This window comes from Phascolarctos cinereus, unplaced genomic scaffold (genome assembly GCF_003287225.1).
Source record: "Phascolarctos cinereus isolate Bilbo 61053 unplaced genomic scaffold, phaCin_HiC Scaffold_9;HRSCAF=440, whole genome shotgun sequence".
NCBI classification, from domain to species: Eukaryota; Metazoa; Chordata; class Mammalia; order Diprotodontia; family Phascolarctidae; genus Phascolarctos; species Phascolarctos cinereus.
In genome coordinates, this window is record NW_027556402.1 from 26,284,070 (window position 1) to 26,303,851 (window position 19,782).

A 19,782-nucleotide genomic window follows, 5' to 3' on the forward strand; every position below is an offset into this window, starting at 1 on the left:
AGAAACGACTTTTATTTTACCTCAAAAAATCTAGTTATGAAAATGATACATTTGACTATAATATAGCTGTGGTATTTCTGGAATTTTCATCTATTCACAGCATACCTGCTTCCTGTTGACAACCAAGAGCTAGTTATCATATTTTTTTCCTGCTTCAGTGATCTTTTCTAGGGGCAACAGAATGCCTGTGAAGCTAAAAAGTACTCATCACCTTGGACTTCTCTAGTTCCTTCTTTCTACATTTCATTACTCCTTTCTCCTACCAATTGGTTGGCTGGATAATAAGATCACAGATTTAGAGCTGAAAGGAGCTTCAGGCCCATCTAGTCCTCAGAAAACTGAGGCTCAGAAGTACAGGGACTTGCCCAAGGTCACACAAGCATTATGTATAAAAGGTATTAAGCATAAAAGACTTCTGATTACAAATCTGATGTTCTTTTCAACCGTATCACGTAGTAGTAGAAATAAGAGGAAATATATTCAAAATCTGATCTTGAGAAGGTACGTTCTTTGAGAGTGCATGTATTCTCAAAACCAAATATTCTATTTAAATTAAATAACTGCATATTAGCTTCATAATTTAAAAGGAAATTAGTTCAGCATACATGTAACTTAAAGGTACATAAAACCAAGACTTGGATACAACAATATGAGGACAGGATAGAACGCTGGGAAGATCACTGACACTGAAGTCAGAGGACTGCTTACACTTACAACTGGTGTGACTACAGTCACTTATGCTTCCTGAGCCTCAATCTCCTCATCTGTAAAATGAGTGGGTTGAACTAGATGGCCTCCGAGGGCCCTAATCACATGCTGGCATTTTAATGGTGTGGGAAACTCCCTGCACTGATGGAGAATGAAACCTCTCTAACTCAAGTGGATTAGAGAGCTTCCTAAAAGTAGGAGAAGTTCAGTGATTCACCCATGGTCACACAGCTAGCAAGTGTCAAAGACGGGGTACAGGGGCGAAGGTTCTGAATCCACGTCTTACTGATACCAAGTCCAGCACTCTATCCACCATGCCATGTTGCTTCTGACAGGATAGGAAATCTAACAACCTGTACTACTGATACATACATCCCCTCTGCTATCCTCTAAATACTTTATGTAAAAATAATCTCTCCTAGAGAAGGATGGGATAAACTTTTTTCAATTTTAACTTCTTAAAGGGTCATAGAGGTAAAATCTCTAAAGTTATGAATAATAATATCCATTAATTTTAAAGAACAAAAGAACATTTTTAATATTATAAGATTATTTAAACTCCAAAATCAAAGGCCTTTAAATGTACATTCTTACCTTATAACAGATATTTCATCTGTAAAGATTAAGTTGGGTTCAAAAGGGCCTTTTCTAACTTCAATTATTATCCCTTATGCTGAAGGGTACATGCGCCTGTTTGAAACTGCATAATTTCAAACGTTCAAGAGTATAGCCAAGAAATCATTTCTTTAACAAATCAGTGACCATAAAAAATGGTTAATACACACCATGTAAAACTGAAGACGATAATGTTTCTTCACTAAGCTCAGTACAAACATGCAGAAACCTGTATAATAAAGAACAAAAAAAATGAAATATGCATTTTTCCATCATCTAAATGCATACAATTCACAGAGCTTAAATAGGCAAGAATAGTGGTTGTTTATGAAAATGAACCTTTAACACATCCATCTAAATTATATTCACTTATATATTACACTTTGTGACATTTTTTCTATTGGTATCTTCTCCTACTATTGACTTTCAGAATTATGAACTAACAGAACTTAAATGGGAGAAGTTACATGATCCCCTCTACTCCCTCCCCCAGGAGTCCCATCTACTGCATCAAGGGGTGCCATGTAGAGAGCAGCAGCCCTGTGCCTTGGGCACCAGTGCCAGTCTCAGCTTCATTGCTCAGGACCTACCTGTGTGACTCTGGACAGGTTAGTGTACCTTTCTTAGCCCTAGTTTCTTCAGCTACAGAAGGCCTAGCTTGGACTCTCTTTCAGCTCAAACTCCTCGAATCCAGCTAAGTGGTCACCTAGCGTTTGTACTGAAGTCCTGCCTCCTGAACTGGACTGGCTACTTGAAAGGGCAGTGAATGCTTCTTTTTTATCCCTCACAGAACCTACTACATAGTGAGTGCTCAATTAGATGATCTTAATAAATAAAACTCCATTTATCTGTAAGTGTGCTGAAACTTTTTATAATTCAATTAAATGGATTCTGCTTTATGAATTTATTAAGGCTTTCAAATGCAGATGAATACAACTTTAAAAACTAATCTCCTTTAAGACATCATGTTCCTTGCCTCATCATGCTGTCATGGGCAAAGTAAAAAGTAATTTGAATCCCTTATTTCTCAAAAAACACAATCTTGATAACAAGCAAAATTATAATAGCTTTCATATTTCCTAGAATACATGAACAAATATTTTTCACACTTTAAGATGATTTAAAATAACAGCTTATGAATGAAGCACATCTTGGATATAATAAACTGCTATTTACTAAAACCATGAAAGGCAACGTATTAACTTTTTTCCCAAATTGGCAACATGCTGATGCCGATAAAAGCATGTTTATTTAAAAGTGAAATTCACATTAATATTGTTACCGCATGATGATGGAAATTTACTTATGATTGGTGTACTTCCACTCTCATTTTTGGCTTACGTATGCCCTGCGTCCCCAGGCTATTCTTCTTGTAAGTGTTCTTACTCTCCTCACAAAAAGGACCTAGCAACAGCCACCTTAGCTAATCGATAATTAGAAACCCCTACGTCAAAGGAGCAAAAAGGGAGGGAGACAAAGGCACATGTGGTCATTTGTCATTGCCTTCATCTATCCTCTAACTCTCCTAACATAACATACAATTAAGCTGAATAAATATGGTTTGCTTAATATGAAGTGAGCACCTCCAAATAGAATGTATACAAACAGATTCCGAAATAAAGCCAGGGAAGCATTTTTAAAAATCTGCCTGTACTGAATTTAAGGTATTCAAAATAATTCTGTAGCTACCTTTCTTATTTGTTTGGCCTGTTCTCCATAATCAAACAGATCTATCTTGCTGTTCAAGGAACTTCAGGAATAGAATTTCCTTTTCTCAAACTATTTTGATTCATTGCTTTTGCTTTGGTTACATAATCAAAGTCTGAAAATCTGGTGCAAAAACAAATGGTAACAGTTAAGTGTGGGCAGATTTTGTATTGGCACAGGATTAATGAGAAGCAGTGAAATAAAAACAAAGCACAAAGGCAGCTTTCAATTAGAGAATTGATCTTTCATTTTCTGTTTCATTTTTCTCTCTGTATCATCCCTAGCACATCAGTTAGATGTAGCCAGCTTACAGAGCCTCGGATCACTACTCTTCTTCTGAAGCCTGATGCCTCTTCTTCTATCTATTCCAAAACATACAAATCTAACTCAGAGGCAGACTTATACAACAGGGTTGTGTTTGAAAAATTAGGAAACAAGCATTACTTTTTCCTCCAAGTTAGAGCTTAGCACTATTTGTCTCCCCTAAGCCAATCTTGAGTCCTTCACACACACTCCTCAGAAAAGTCTTTATCAACTACTTCACTACTTCCTTCTCACTGTACTAGCATGTTAATGTTCTGTCCAATCCTCTTATTCTGCAGAAAAGTAAATTGAGACCTAAGGATATCATATCTGTAAGCAACAGTCACAGTGACAGAGCTGAGATTACATTTTACTAATTAAGTTTCCTTCCTTAAATCAAGTACTAACATATAGCTATTCTGCAGATTCTAGTAAGGACGGAGTGCTGTGACAACAGATATTGTATGGGCATATAATTAGCTGATTATGGTTAGAGAGTTTTTCTTCCTATAGCAATAAAATATTGAAAAAAAAGTTAAATAAAAATGCTACAAATCTTATGAAAACCATAGGATTTTCATAAAAGAAAATATACAAAATGAGTTAATTGGATCTATTTTATTCACATATATATATATATATATATATATATCTCCCCCATATTTATTGACAATGAAGAATTTGCTTTCTCTATTTGCTTCTATTACTCATTAATTTCCACTGATTGCCAAAGATTTTCTTAAGATATTTAAGTGGCATTGATACTTAAGAGTATCAACACTCCTGACTGAAGCAGTCACTTAGGATTTTATTATGACATTTTAATAAATGTATGTATTAAATAATTTTGACATATTCAAACAATTATATAAATTTCGGTTCTATATTTAACTGAAAACCATTGCTGGGTCCTTTGCTTCCTTATGTTTCACATATTCTAATAACAGATATGCATAGTCCTTGACCCAAGAGCAGTTCATTATACAATGGACCCAACAGCACCAAAAGCCTATAGCTTACATTTCCCCAACTCATCACATTTTGAAAACAAAAGCTAGCAAAGATGGAAACATGGCTGGTTCTAAACAAGATCAACTCTCTCCAGTCCAAAGCCTTGCAAGAAACAAGGTAAAACGTCAAATGAAGCAGATGATCAAAACACAGGAGAGATGTACTGGAGAAGCACTCAGGAGTTAGATGCTCTCCCCACATCTCACAACCAAAAAAGCCCATACTATCCATTCTAGATCTGACTGCTCAGCAATCTAATCCTCACATGCTGGGAAGGGGAGGGTCAAGAGTACAATAGCCATATTTGTACCTATCTGGTACTGCAGGAAAGGTCATGATCAGGAGAGGAGGATAACAACTAAATAAATACAAAGAGAAATGTTTAAAAAAAAATCCCTTACAATAAAACTCAAAAACACAGATTCTGTGAGTAGGAAAGAGGCCTCTGCAAAATGATCTTATTCAGCCTACATCTGAGATAAATGATCATTAAGATTTTGCTTAAAGACCTCCAAGGAGGGGGAACCCACCATTATTTGAGGCAGCCTTTTCTAACGGTTAGGAAAACTGACTGGCCGACTGACATCAAGTCTACAATGAGGAAGAGAACAGCCAAGATAGTGGAGTGGGAGGAAGTAATGCAACCCAGCTTGACCCCCAAACTACTCAAATAAGGATTTGACAAGACCAGGTAGTGATGATGAAGGGAACTAGAAGAAAACAGAGAGAACCAGTTCTCCAGCCTAGGGAGTACAAACAGGAGCCAATTCAGTAGCTGCAGAGTTGAACCCCTGGAACAGGCTGGGCCTAGAGTTACCTGAGGCTGTGTTCTGGGGTAGAGTGCAGCAATAATATCACTTGAAGGGCACTGTCGCTGCTGGAGTGAGGCTCTGGATGCAGCCTAGTCAGACACTTGCATCAGTGATTAGGGCCAGGTCAGAGGCTTGTAACAGTGACCAGGGCAGGGAGCTCATAACAGAGATGACATTGCAGTTCTATTGTTATTGAATGTGCAAAGCACTCCAGTCACCAGATAGGGACTGGGACCATCAGCAGTCTACTGACACTGAAATCAGAGGCAAGCCTATAGATGTGTGGCCCAGGCACAAAATGTGGTCAGGAGCTTGCAAAGGTCAGACCAGAGGGCTAACAATCAGACTTTGACTTTGCCCTGTGTCAGAGTGCTCATAGTGTGCTAAAATTTTGCAGTTTTCTGGCCTGAACCAACCCTGAGATATTTGAGGAACATAGTACCCTAGGTAACCAAAAAAAGCAGTAGCAGGTCCTCAAAGAACACAGGACAGAACCAAGTAAGACGTTCCTTCCAGAAGTACTTGGAGCCTGGGACTCATATGAAGGACCAATTTGGGAACTAAATCTGGAAGAATGAATAAACAAAAAGACTCCCATGATAAAAAGTCATTTTGGTACTAGCGACACCCGAGATACAAATCAGAAGAAAATAACTCAGGAAGGCCTACAAGCAAAGCCTTAAATTAAAACAAAGCTTGCCTATGAAGTTAGCTAGAATTCTGCAAAGAAATGAAGCAAGAACTAGATTAGCACAAAAGATATAAAATATCTTACAAAAGTAAAACAAACTTCCTGAAAATCAGAATCAAAAGAAGTTAATGACGCTACTGGAAAACAAACAAAGTTAAAACAAAGTCAAAAGAGTGGGAAAATGGAAGAAAATATAAGGTATCATATAAAAAACAAATGACTGAAAAAAATTCAAAGAATCACTGGTCTACCAACACAGTGCCAGAAAGCCATGACACTTCAAAAAAGAGCCTGAATATCATATTTCAAGAAACCATGAAAGAAAATTGCCAAGATGTATTAGAAAGACAATAAAGTGGAAAACAGCCAGAATTCCAATGGCTCTTCCTGGATGAAGAGCCCCAAAAGACAACTCTCAGAACATGATCAGGCCTCCAGGTCAAAGAAAAAAATATTGGAATCAGATGAGGAAGAAAAAAACAAGTGTTCAAGTACCAAGATTCTAGTCACCAACATAATATTTAGCAGCTTCTACCATAAAGGAATCAAGTACATAGAATTTAGAATACAGTATTCCAAATGGAAAAAGAAAAGAAAAAAGTTGAGAAGAAAGAATAACTTGGCCTGCAAAACAGATTATAATCCTATAATGGAAAAAATAGACCTGAATGAATTAGGCTTCCAAGCATTCTTGATGAAAATGCAAGGGCTGAAGAGAAACATAGGTGTCAAGAGAAACATAAAAAGGGAAAAATACAAGCAAGCATTCAGAGGGGACTATACAAGACAGGCGAAGTTGATACAAGGGTTCCCTCAGAACCCCAATGTCTAGAGGGAGTTAAATAAGACACAGGCCCTAGAAGTGTTTTCATTATGTTTTGATGATCGAAGAAGGAAGCAAAGGGAGAGAAAAATGAATACACTAAGGAAGAAAAAGGGAGAAAGAATGGACCCTCTTCTCTCCTTGTGTGAGTTGGTGATCTCATCAGCTTCCATGGATTCAATTATCAGCTCTATGCTGATGATTCTCAAATCTAACTTCTCTGATTATCATTGGTCTTGTATCCCCAAAGGCCTATTAGTGTTGAACACGGAAATCATCATCTCTCCCCCCAAACCCTCTTCTCTTCCAAATTTCTCCATTACTGTTAATTAGGGGTATCACCATCCTCCTCACCCACGCTCCCGACCTAGGTGCTGCTCTTGACTTGTCTCCTTCATACCCCTCGGCCCATAGCGAATCTGTTGCAATCTTGCTGATTTTACCTTCCTACTATCTCTTGCCTACGCGTACCCTCCTCCTGACAGTGCTACCACTCTGGTGAAGGCACTCATCACCTTATACCTAGACAATTACAATAGCCTGTTGGTGAGGACTCTACACCCAGGCTCCGCCCACTGCAGTCTATCCTCCACTCGGCTGTCAAACGGACTATGCTAAAGAGCAGGTCTGACTATATCTCACCCTCCCCCCATTTTCTATAAGAAGTCTTATCGATAATTTATCCTTAATATATCTTGTTTGTACATAGTTGTATGCGTGTCGTCTTCCCTATTAGACCGTGAAGTCCTTCAGAGCAGGTGCTGTCTTTGCATCTCCACAGATTAGCACAATGCCTGCAAGATAGTCTGCACTCGACAAATGCTTACTAATTTAGGAAACATGTAATTAGGATGAAGTAGATGATGATACAAATTAGGAGAAAGGAGCAGGAGAGGAAGCAAGCAATACAAATCTCATTTTCCCCGTGAAGAGGTCAAAGGAAGGCAGAACACAGGTGCGTACACACCCACATGAACCACAAACACACAGAGCTGGGCTCAGAAATACCTTCAACTCAACAGGGAAACAGGAATGAATAGGTAGAAGGAGCTGGCTGGGGGGTAGAGGAATAGAGTAGATTCAAGGAGAGATTAATGGATTAAAAAAACAACTTTATAAACTCCTCCGCAAAACAGAAGTAGATAGCAGAATGGACTGGAAATCAGAATTTAACAACATACAGTTTACAAGAAAACTCACCTGAAACATAAAGACATATTGCAAACAAGAGGCAGAATCAAAATTGTTTCAACTGAACTCAAAAAATTGTATTAGCAAGCATGAGCTTAGACAAGACAAAAAAATAGCCTTCATTTAAAGAGGTAAGTGGGGAAACTACATTATTCTGAAAGGTACCACAAATGAATTAATATGAATACTCATATATAGGGATACACAGACAATAAAACTATAATAATGGAGTAATCTCAGTGTGTCCCTTTTAGATCTAGATAAATCTAACCAAAAAATAAACAAGAAATTAAGAACTTAAGTTCTATTTAAATATAATTTTAGAAAAGTTAGATATGATAGCTCTCTTGCAATTTTTGAATGGTATCAGAAAGGTGTACATATATTTCTAGGCTAAGTATGGCACCTAAAAAAAAGACCATGTTCATGAAAGGCTTAAACTTCTCAGAAACAAATGCAGAAAAACACAAACATTTTAATGACTACAATGAAATAAAAATTTTATTTGATAAAAGGCCATGGAAGAAAGAATTCAAAATTAATAACAAAATTAATACCAAAGAACTGGTGGGTCAAAGAACTAATTATAAATAGCCAATTTCATTGAAAATAGTGCCAATGAGAAAACTTGTGAAAATTTTGGTCATGGAGCCATCGCAATCTCTGGGGATACGTTTATTTCTGCAAACATCTTCACTGACAAAAGAACAGACCAATGAGTTGAGCATGTATCTAAATAAACCTACAAAAACAAATTAAAAAAAAAACACCAAAATCCTAAAAATATAAGAGTAAAATTGAAAGCACCTGAGAACTAAAGTAAAAGAAAAAAACAAACACTAGGAGCTGTTTTCTTTCCCTCAAGACTCAATAAAATAGATAAACCATTGACGACTTTGATTTTTTTTTTCAAAAGGGAAAAACAAAATTAGAATAAAACTGAAAAAGAATTGATAATAAATTAAGAGATACTGCAGTACCACATCACATCTATCAGATTGGCCAACATGACAAAACAGGAAAATGATAAATGTTGGAGAAGATATGGGAAAACTGGAACACTAATGCATTGTTGGTGGAGTTGTGAAATGATCCAACCATTTGGGAGAGCAATTTGGAACTATGCCCAAAGGCTTATAAAAATGTGCATACCCTTTAACTCAGCAATAGCACTTCTAGGGCTATATCCCAGAAAGATCACACAAATGGGAAAAGGACCCACATGTATAAAAATATTTACAGAAGCTCTTTTTGTGTTGGTAAAGAATTGGAAATTGAGAGGATATCCATCAACTGAGGAACGGCTGAACAAGTTGTGGTATGTGAATGTAATGGAATACTATTGTGTTATAAGAAATGAAGAGCAGGCAGACTTCAGAAAAACATGGAAAGACTTGTATGGTCTGATGCTGAGAGAAGTGAGCAGAACCAGGAAAACATCGTACACAGCAACAGCCACGTTGTGCGATGACTAACTTTGATAGACTTAGCCCTTCTCAGCAATGCAAGGATCTAAGACATCTCCAAAAGTCTCATGATGGAAAATGCTATCCACATCCAACGAAAGAATTATGGAGTTTGAATGCAGATCGAAGCATACTATTTGCTCTTTTTTTTCCTTCTGTTTTGTTTTGTTTTCTCTTTCTTGTGGTTCTTCCTATTGGTTTTAATTCTTCCTTACAACATCACTAATGTGAAAATATGTTTAATAGGAATGGATATGTATGGCCTATATCAGATTGCATGCCGTCTTGAGGAGGGAGATGGAGAGAAATTTAAAACTCAAAAGCTTATGGAAGTGATTGTTGATAAATCAAAATAAATTAATAATAAAAAAAGAAAAAAGAAATTAAGAGATAAGCGAATTACAAACTAGTTTACACATGACTGTTGCAATAGATGTAGAACAAACAACTGATATAATACTATACCCATTTCTATAAAAACCTTAGAAAAGTAGGAGTAAATGGTATTTCCTTAATATGTTAATATCTGTCAAAAAAACCAAGAAAGCAAAATATGTAATGTGAATATACTAGAAGCCTAAAGTCAGGAATAAAACAAGAACGGACATTATTACACCTCTTTTAGATATAGTGCTAAAAGTGCTAGCTATAGTAATAAGACAAGAAAAAATTAAAATGGATAAGCACACCTTAGGATCAACAGATATGAACAGGCAGTTTTCAAAAGATGAAATCAATAATACTCATGAAAGTAACTGGAAGATCTCCAATTGTGGAACCACTGAACAAATTATGGCATATGAACGTATTGGATTAGCATTATACCACAAGAAATGATGCAAGGAACTGTTTCAGAAAAACCTGGGAAGATCGGTATAAACTGATGCGGAGTAAAGCAAGCAGACTCAGGAGAACAATTTATATAACAACACTGTAAAGACAAAAAAATATGAAAGAGCTAAAAATTCTAATCAACACAATGACCAGCCACGATTCCAGGAGACTTCATTCTTAAAGACGACCCATGACACCACTATGTTGGAGTCAAGGTACCCTGTGTCCAACTGGCTGATCAATAGAAGCTCAGAATGCTCTACCACATGTCAGGTACAAATAGTCCATATGAACATTTGGAGTGGATATGTCTCTAAATTTGTACATCAGATGCTTCTTTTGAGCTACTGCAATTCTGCTTCACTCAGAGGGCACAGTGCCTGCTTTGGTATGAGCACACTATACTGGTGCTCCTTTGCCAGTGTCTCCCATGTCACACAATCGATTCCAAAGCTTTTCCAGAGAGTCCTTGACAGTGTCATTGCATTGCTTCTTCTGACCACCATGTGAGCACCTGCCTTGCATGAGTTCTCCACAAAATAATCTTTCAGGCAAACAAAACCCCCTTCCCCAAAACCTTTACAACCAATATACATTGGGCGGTTTCAGAAAAATTTGGGGAGACTTGTAGAACTGACGTAGAGGAAGCAGAACCAGGAGAACAACTTATACAATATCATATACACAACCAACACTCAACATTTTAAAGAACTCTGCACAATCCAATGACCCATCATGCTTCTAGAGGGCTGATGATGAAACACGCTATGCAAAACCTTCTGCCAGAGTTAACAGATTCAAGATGTGGAACGAAACATTTCTGGACATGGCCAATGCAGGAATTTGTCTTTCTTAACTAGTCATTTATCCTAAAGGTCTGAGTTTTCTTTCCAGTTTTTGGGAGGAGAAGCTAGAAGAAGGCAAGGCTGCAAAAAAAAAAAAAAAGTAAAAAGAGGCCCTTCATGTTTTTGTTTTTCAGGGCTCAGAGGAGAACAGCATGAAGGTCAGAAAGAATCACAAGCAAGAAAACCTTGAAGGTTACAGGTTGAATTTATTACAGACTTAAAACTAAAAGCAAGCTTGCAACAACAAAGATTTAGTTTCATATACTTGCCTTCTGTTCTATAAATACTAAATTACATATTATCAAAGATATTGCAAAAATGTTTAAAAGTTAAAAAACAAATAGGTTAGATTTATAACAGGGATATAAGGATGGTTCAACATTAGGAAAACATTTTGTACACTATATCATAATAGTAACAAAAATCAACAAAAAAAAAATATGTTAAAGTCAGGAAAAACTAAGTCCTAGCCCTCATTTATGCTGGGAAAGCTAAAATGATCAGGAATAAAAGAAGTCTGCCTTAAAATATGGTCAAAAGCACCTACATAATATTGATAACTAATACTATTTACAATGCAAAAAACACAGTCTTACCAGTAAGATAAGAGATAAAGCAAGGAAGCTTCCATTATTATTTAATATTGCTAAAAATGTAAAGGCAATTAGGATAGTCAGAGAGTAAGATAAAGTCTACATCTGCAGATGATATTATGGTTTACTAAAAAGAACCCTCGAGATAATTTTTTTAAAAAGACCAAAAATAGTTCACTAAAAATATCTACAAAATATATGTGGGAGTTAACCTACCAAGACACCCAAAAGCTTAAGCATTCTTCACAAAAATCAGTCAATAGACATTTATAAAGCACTAACTATGTGCCCAGCACTGTGCTAAGTGCTAGAGATTCAGATTAAACAGAACAGAAGAACAACAACAAAAACCAAAGTAATAAAAAACCAAACCAGCTCCTACTGTCGAGGAGCTTACAATCTAATGGGGGAAAACAAAGCACAAAAGGAAGCTGAAAAGCAGAAGAGAGGTGCAGGGCTCAGGTACTCTTGGGAGAAATGCGATATTCTGAGCCGAGGTCTCTCCTGAAATGGAGGTCTGGAGTTCATAGCCCCACCCTCCAATCAGAGGGTGGTGATGAGACATGACAGGATGCTGGGGTTACATTAATATTGAGCTTTGTGCATGATGGAAAAATCAGTCCGAAGTCCAAAAGTAGGCAGCCAGGTGAGAAATGTCTGAGCTAAGGTCTCTTCCTTAAATGGAATCAATCATTGCTCATGTCAAAATTAAGTCACATCAAAAAATAAATACCTCATCTTACAGATTTAGTATTATCAACAAACTACCAATAATTTTTCTTTTCACATAAAACCACACAAAATTAGAGCTATTCATGTGGAACATAAAAAGTTTGGAATTGGAATAACTGGAAAAAGAGGGGTCATGAAGGACCAGATCTGGAACTATAACACAAAGCAGCCATCATCACAAACTATTTGGTTCTTGACTTACAAAAAACGAGCAAACAAACAAAACAGAGGAACAGATTAAATAAGATCTCAAAGCAAATGAACATACGAGTAGCCCAGTGTTTAATAGACCCCAAAACTCAAATCATAGGTATTATGATGCTGGATCTGTTAAAAACTGCTGATAACGCTGGAAAACTGTCTGATAGAAATTAGGGTTAAACCAGCACCTTATACCATCTACTATCATAAGCACCAAAAGGACATATCTCCTAAATAAAAAGTCGTGTCATTTTAAAAACATATGAGGTAGTACCTTTTAGTTCTATGATTAAGGAAAAACAAAGTAAACAAGTAAAAGTTATCATAAAAATAACTCTAAGTTAAAGGTGAGGGGAAAAAGAATGCTCATGAAATTAAATTTCAGTGTTATAGATTTAAAGTGTATTTAATTTTGAGACAGTAATGAGTTTCTGGGTCCCAGTCTGAATTTTTTATGTGCACTTTTTTTGGATGCAGCAAAATCTGCAGATTGTTTTTATTGTTGTTAATATTCTTATTTACATAACTGAAGCCAGAATTTAAAGTATTATTTGGGTTCAGCATCTTCTGGTTTGCATCCCCATATTTTTTAGTATTTTTTATATCTGATATTTCTTATGTCTCTATATTTCATTGCATTTCTAAACCACAGTCTGTTGTGTCATTCCATATTAATCTGACATATAGGTTGTATTTTTGCTATTATTAAAAATGTTACTATTAATATTTTATGCCAACAGGCCTTTTACTCCTTTAGACAGCTGGTTCTGAAATGACTCTCCTTTCAATAGACTTTCCTGTAACAGTAAATTTTTTTCCTCTGTGGAAATATTCAGTGCTTCCATGTCCAATGCCTTCTGTCTTATTAGAGGTGTAAACAGAAAGAAAATAAAGCCAAGTTTTTTGATGCGTTAAAAAAAAATCACTTTCCAATGAATTTTTTTCCTCACAACATAGGCCTCTCTTGTAACAGAAACACCATTAAGCAAAATAAACCGATGAAGTGGCCACTTTTGAAAATTACTACCTCACTGGCACCCATAGCCCACTACTTCCCTGCCAAGAGGAAGGCGGTGGACTTCACCCACTATTGATTCTCTTCACAAAGGATTCAGGACAAGACAAGGCTTCTAAGTATTCTAGAGAGCCTTTGGTCTCTTACTTTTTTTAATATAAAACATTATTTTCCTAAATATTTTTTTTACTACTTTCCCCATACCCACATTCCAAATGAAATAACTAAGTGACCAAGGGGGTGAGGGCGGGGAGTACCAGAAAAGGCATTACCCTTTTCCTCTTTCTCTAGCTTGCATCACATGATTCCTTTGTTCTGGAACCTAAAACTACACTATAATAGATGTTCCAAAAGTCTTAGTGCAGTTTTGAGTTATGATTTTGAGGACAACTCAGAAACCTGGCCAGTATCAACCATGTTTAAATGGGGAAGCAGTGATTAACTCACCTTGCACTTAAGCAAGGGGATTAGCAGGAAGATAAGTGCTACACACTTAGCAACCTCTGTTGCAGAAAGCGAATTAGAAGACTTCTATTAAAGAATATGGAGTTAATCAAATCTCTCTTATCCACACAAAAACAAATTTATTCAGAGTGTAGATACATTGTTATTTCAGCTGACCTAACCAAGAAGTTTGTGTTCTCATCGAAATGACAAGAAAATATACACTATCAGTCTAGTCCAGGGGTGGGGAACCCGCGGACTCAAGGCCACATGTGGCTCTCTAGGTCCTCAAGTATGGCCCTTGGACTGAATCCAAACTTCACAGAACAAATCCCCTTAATAAAAGGATTTGGTCTGTGAAACTTGGTCTTCTGGTGAAAGAGCACTCTCAAAGGCTCTGTTTGCCAAGTTCTTGAAACAAAATTTTAAGTCATCGAGCAGAACAAATTCAATACTCTTAGTGATGGCCATTCAGCCCTGTCTTTATCCTGCTACACTGATACAATTTCACACAGACTTCTTACCTTAAAATAGGTTTCATCCTTTTAAACAGCAGGACTGCTTTTCCAAAACCTAGACCAAATAACTGTCCTCTCCAAATGTCAGGGGTATACTTCAGAAAGGAAGCAAGGGAGCAAGAAGAGAGTGAATAGAGAATGTGGATGAAAAGAGTGGGATAGACCTGTGAGAAGGAAGCATCACAGGGTAAGGAAGAGCCCTGGACTTGGAAGCCAGGAGAGCTGGGATCAAAGGATGCCTGACATTCACTGGGGTGGGGCAGTAGGACAATCACTCTACCTCTTCCAGTTTGTTTCCTTGTGGATAAAAATGGAAATAGCAACTTATCTCATCTGATTATTGCGAGGTTTAAAAAACTGAAATATGCAGTGTGTCTGTAAATCTTAAAGTACTATATGTTTATCATTATTATTTGGAAACTATGAGCGACCCTCTGATAATTATCATTAGCATTTATTTGATCTTACTCCACCTCCCAACTATTCTATTATCTGTCTACTGGTAGGAATCTGAGCGATCCTTTGGGTATAGAAATAGGGGTCACTGAAGGAGGAAGTCATATGCATAAGCATGAGATTTAACTTTGTGCATGAGATTAAAAGTATTTTCACATTGCTTTGTATATATTTCTAAAAATGTAACTGTCAATAGAAAGAGCATCCTGTCTTTTGTTTGAAGTTTAGATTAATATGGTAGTAATATAATCATTCACTTCTTGAGTGATTGCTAATGACCAGAGCTCAAATAGGGATCCCCTCCACAAAATCTGCTTAATCTATATGTATAAATGCAAATTTTAAAAATCATTCCCCCCCCAAAAAAACTGATTCAATACTTTGGAAAAAAAAGAATTCTAACTACTTCTAACTTCTAATCTTAAAATACACATTATAGCATATTTTAAAATGTTTCTGGTGATCTTGGGGAAAGTATTTAATGACTCTGTGTTGACAGCATGTAAACCATGCTTTCTACCTCCATAATTTCTAGATAGTGCTTCCATGTGGCATGACCTATTTACCATAAAAACAATTCCACTAGGGGCTTCCCCTTATTTCAAGCCCACCAACACCCCAGCTGTTTATACATGGAACGGCAAATTGGAATGAAATGAAAAGATGACATAAAAATAAAGATTTACTACAAGATACATTTGATATAAATACACCAATCACAATTTGAAAGAGGAATTCTCTCTTTGCTTACCTGCCAGATACAGTGCAAATGATATAAATCGATGGTAGCGAATAAGGAACTGAAGTTGCTCTTCTCTTTGAACAAATGTAGCAAAATAATCTGCTACAGTCTCTCCATAGAAAAAGTAGTTCACACACAGTAAAAAATACCTGTAATATAAGAACTATCAGCCTATTTTTCTTTGATGAGCATGATCATCAGACACCCTCAATAGAGCGATCTTATACACAGAACAATACAAAAGAAATCAAAATAAACAAAATGTCGAAAGGATTCAATCTTTTTAAAAATTAGTCCATCAAAACATGCTCAACAGGGCTAGCCCAAACATTATGTTATGTTTTCATTTCAAGTTATCCTTAAAGGCTGGCTATTGTAATTAACATCTCACCGGTAGCACTTAGTATGGATTTTAAAAACCAGGTTACCATACAATCTCAGAGATTTCTTCTAGTTGTTTCAGTACAATTCCCTAAGAGGTACAAGGAGGAATAAAGGGGTGTTAAACTCTGAAACTGTTACCTCTCTCATGGCCCGGCTCAACTGAGTCTCTGGTCGCTCCAGCAAAGGCCCGGGCTCACTTCTGACGTCACCCACCCCACTTTCTCTGCCAAAAGAGCCCCTGCTCTAAACTAACTATTCAATGGCACTGGTTTGCTAGACTACGAACTGTTGAATTCTCTTCCCCCTTTCTTTATCCCTACATTTACTCGATCGATAAATCCTGCTATTTCTTCCTTTGGCATCTCTCTCATATCCATCTTTTTTTCATGTGTACTACTTCTCCCCAGTCTAGTTCAGCTTTTTCTTGATTATTACAACGGTCTTCTAGCCTTCCTGCATTCACTCTACATACATAACTGTGAGACTAATCTTCCTTAAACACCATTATTACTGCTTCAAACTTTAAAATTTTTTTTTAATTTACTTTAAAAAATTACTGCTTTAAACACCATTATTTGCTGTTCAAAAACCTATGCTGACTCCCAGTGCCCAACGTGACAAGTCTAAATTTCTGGCCTTCAAGGCTCCCAATAATCTGACCTTCATATTTTTCCTCCCAAGATGTGCAGTGTTACTGTTCGATACCCACAATGCTTGGCTGGGTTCACACATACCATGCCCACTGCTACCTTCCTATCCAGGGATGTCCTACACCTATGGAAATCCTGCCCACCTCAAGTCCTGTGCTATTCCTGAAGCTCTCACTATTCAGGCCCATATTGTTCTCTATGAAATCCTATTGTGCTTAGATATAGGACCACACAATTCGGTACTTAATCTCCACCCCCCATGCCCAAACATGTCCACAAAGTCTCTATTAACTTAACCAGAGATCCATATGAAGGGGCGGTGTTTCATTGAAAGACAGCACCTTACCAGGTACAGAGCAGACTCAATAAATACCTAATGATTGACACAGCAGTGCCTCGCTAATTCAGGACAATGAAATTATGTTAGGGTTTATAAGGAGCATTCTCCTCTTTGTATCAATGGCTACTGCTGAGATTGAAATTTACTCTGTCTAGGGCATTCAGATGGATGGGCTAGGTACTGCATGTTGACTACCCTTTCTTACACCAGCAAACACAGAAAAGGGCCCTTTCTTGACCCAGACAGCACAGCTTTCTTTAAGGATTGGTAGGAGATGGTAGAAGCCACCTCACTACTGTGGCAACGACAGCTCGCCATCCTTTCCTTACACTTCCTCTCTGCATGAGAGGAAATCAGGACCACAACACTAACACAGCACAGCCAATGGAAGTCACTTCCCATAGTGGTTTGACTTGCTCAGTCATGCTAACAGTCTGAACCCCTTTAAAGTTATACTATGGCAACACTGACTCTAGTGATTTGACCATGTTACTTTATATAATTCTGTGAAAGAGTTTTGATTTGGCACAAAAGTCCAACTGCAGCTTATTTATCCAGCAAATATGCTTCTCTAAATTTTATGAAGGTCAAGTGAAATAACAAGAGTTGCAGCTTTGTGATTTAAAATGGATGTGGAGTACTGAACCTCATTTCCTAATCAAGTTAACTATTTTACAAATAGTTTAAAGGAAGAGGAATATCTTTGTACATAGACTTAATATTAATAGGAAATCTAAAACACCACACATGACCACACAATGTATGATTACACATAAATTGTGTAATGTTAAAAGTTGGCAAGTTTTAGAAACATTAAATTTTGCTGTCTTTCAATTAAGTAGAGGAAAACAGGGAAGTGAGAAAGACTACAGACAATGTCAGTGACAAGATTATTGTCTCCAGATGAAATATGGACTATGAAAAGGTGGTTTATGTGAATTGAATGAGTTGGAATAAAGGGCCTAATAAGGAGTGACAACAAATGTTCTTTAAGTAGAAGAGCAGCTCACATAAATTAGAAGGTTGAAGGGGTGGGAAGGAGAAGACTAACAGAAGTTGAAATGAGAAAACAGAATTGGAGCAATGAAAGAAAGAACCAGGTCAAGACGGGGTAGGGTGGGGTGGGGAAGAGATGGAGTGCACCGAGAAAGGCAATTAAGACTAAAAAAACTGAGAGTACATTCATAATCAGGAATGGACTTTACTTGAGAAAATCAAATTCTCAAACTGATCTCTTATTGTGATGATAACTCCCCTTCAATGCATCATAACTCATCTAAATGTCTGTCCATCCTGTGCTATTGTCCATCTATTCCTCATCTTTGCTCAATATTACAATGACATCAATAGAGCTGCCTATTAGCTATCTCTTATTCTTGCCTCAAATAACCTATTTTCTTTTTCTCTCATACATGCTTTAATGGCATCCATTGGGCCAGTTCTCCTTTTTGATTGCTTTCTGTAATATGTTAGTCTAGTCACACCTTCAATGTCTCTTTATTGCCCTCTGGGGCAATACTCTCATATCTAATTCTTAGAAGACCATTACCTAAACAGCTATAAAGCACTGGGAAAATGTAGGCAATGAGAAGATGGGTCTTTGTTTCACAGAAGTGTGAACTGAAGCAGAGCTCAGCTGCCTTTGATAAAATTACAAAATACTCTGCTACTATCTAGCTACACATTTGGTAAAAAATACATCTATACACACACACATATCCTTATTTATGCACTTGTGTACGTGTATGCACATATACACTAATGTTCTATAGTTTGTCTATCATAGTCTAGATAAAAATCTTCATCCATCTAAGTTTCCAGGGGGAATAGTTATATCAAACTTGAGTAGTACTCTATCTCATTCAAAATGCCTTCAATGTTTGATGCAATCGGTACAATGTCACTTGCAAATGAGAACCCCTGAAGTATCTCACCAACTAAATGGAATCCTTATTCATCTTGAACTCTCAACTGGATTTCCTTTATGAAAGTAAACATTTGTTTATTCTTCCCCTTATCTGTTACTGATAATCAAAAAGTTGAACTATTCTCTATTTTTTTATCTTCTGATGAATCTTGTAAAAGTTTGATCTATGCTTGAGAAACATCTTAATGGAGAACCTTTAATGTGGCATTTTGCTCTACCAATCAAATGTTCTCTTATAGTAAAAACCAATTAGCATAGTGGGATCTCATATTCAGCCAATGCTGCCACAATAAAGGTTTGATTTGTAGAATATCACTTACGAAGCCTGCCTATCTCTTTCTAATATCTAATCAAGGATACTCTATTATTCTCACTAAAATTTTATACAGATGGGAAAGTGGGCATATATATAGTGGTTACTGGTGTTCTTTAAGTGGCTGATTTTGGTTAGTAATGAGACATCAGATTTTTCTATCCCTTTGGTATCCTCTTCCTTCTCTCTTAAGAACTAATCTGTAATGACCAAATAATTGTGTTGCCTCCAGCATGCATCTTCTCCGTATACATTTTGGAGAATATAGTTGCCTTTTCTGTCTTTGTTCCTTTCTATTCTATTTCTGTATCTTCTACAGATATGTCCAGAAATGTGATTTGAGAGTCAAGTGTAGAGGTTTCAACTGTCCTTGAGAGTGAAAATGTGTTATGTTCACTGGTCTCTTTTGAAGTGATACTAATAATTTTCCACCATTCTTTTCTATAAGATTTTACAAATGA

The 19,782-nt window shown here is 36.8% G+C and overlaps 1 protein-coding gene across 1 annotated transcript in view; it reads right to left on the bottom strand.

Annotated features, from left to right (window-relative positions):
* Positions 1-19,782, bottom strand: part of CDS1 (CDP-diacylglycerol synthase 1) — a 77,961-nt gene that overhangs the window by 14,967 nt on the left and 43,212 nt on the right. The window contains exons 5-6 of the mRNA XM_020988349.2: positions 15,717-15,856; positions 1,494-1,552 (exon numbers count right to left, since the gene is read on the bottom strand). Of these exons, the coding sequence (XP_020844008.1) occupies positions 1,494-1,552; positions 15,717-15,856 (199 nt within the window). The remainder of the gene's footprint in view (positions 1-1,493; positions 1,553-15,716; positions 15,857-19,782) is intronic.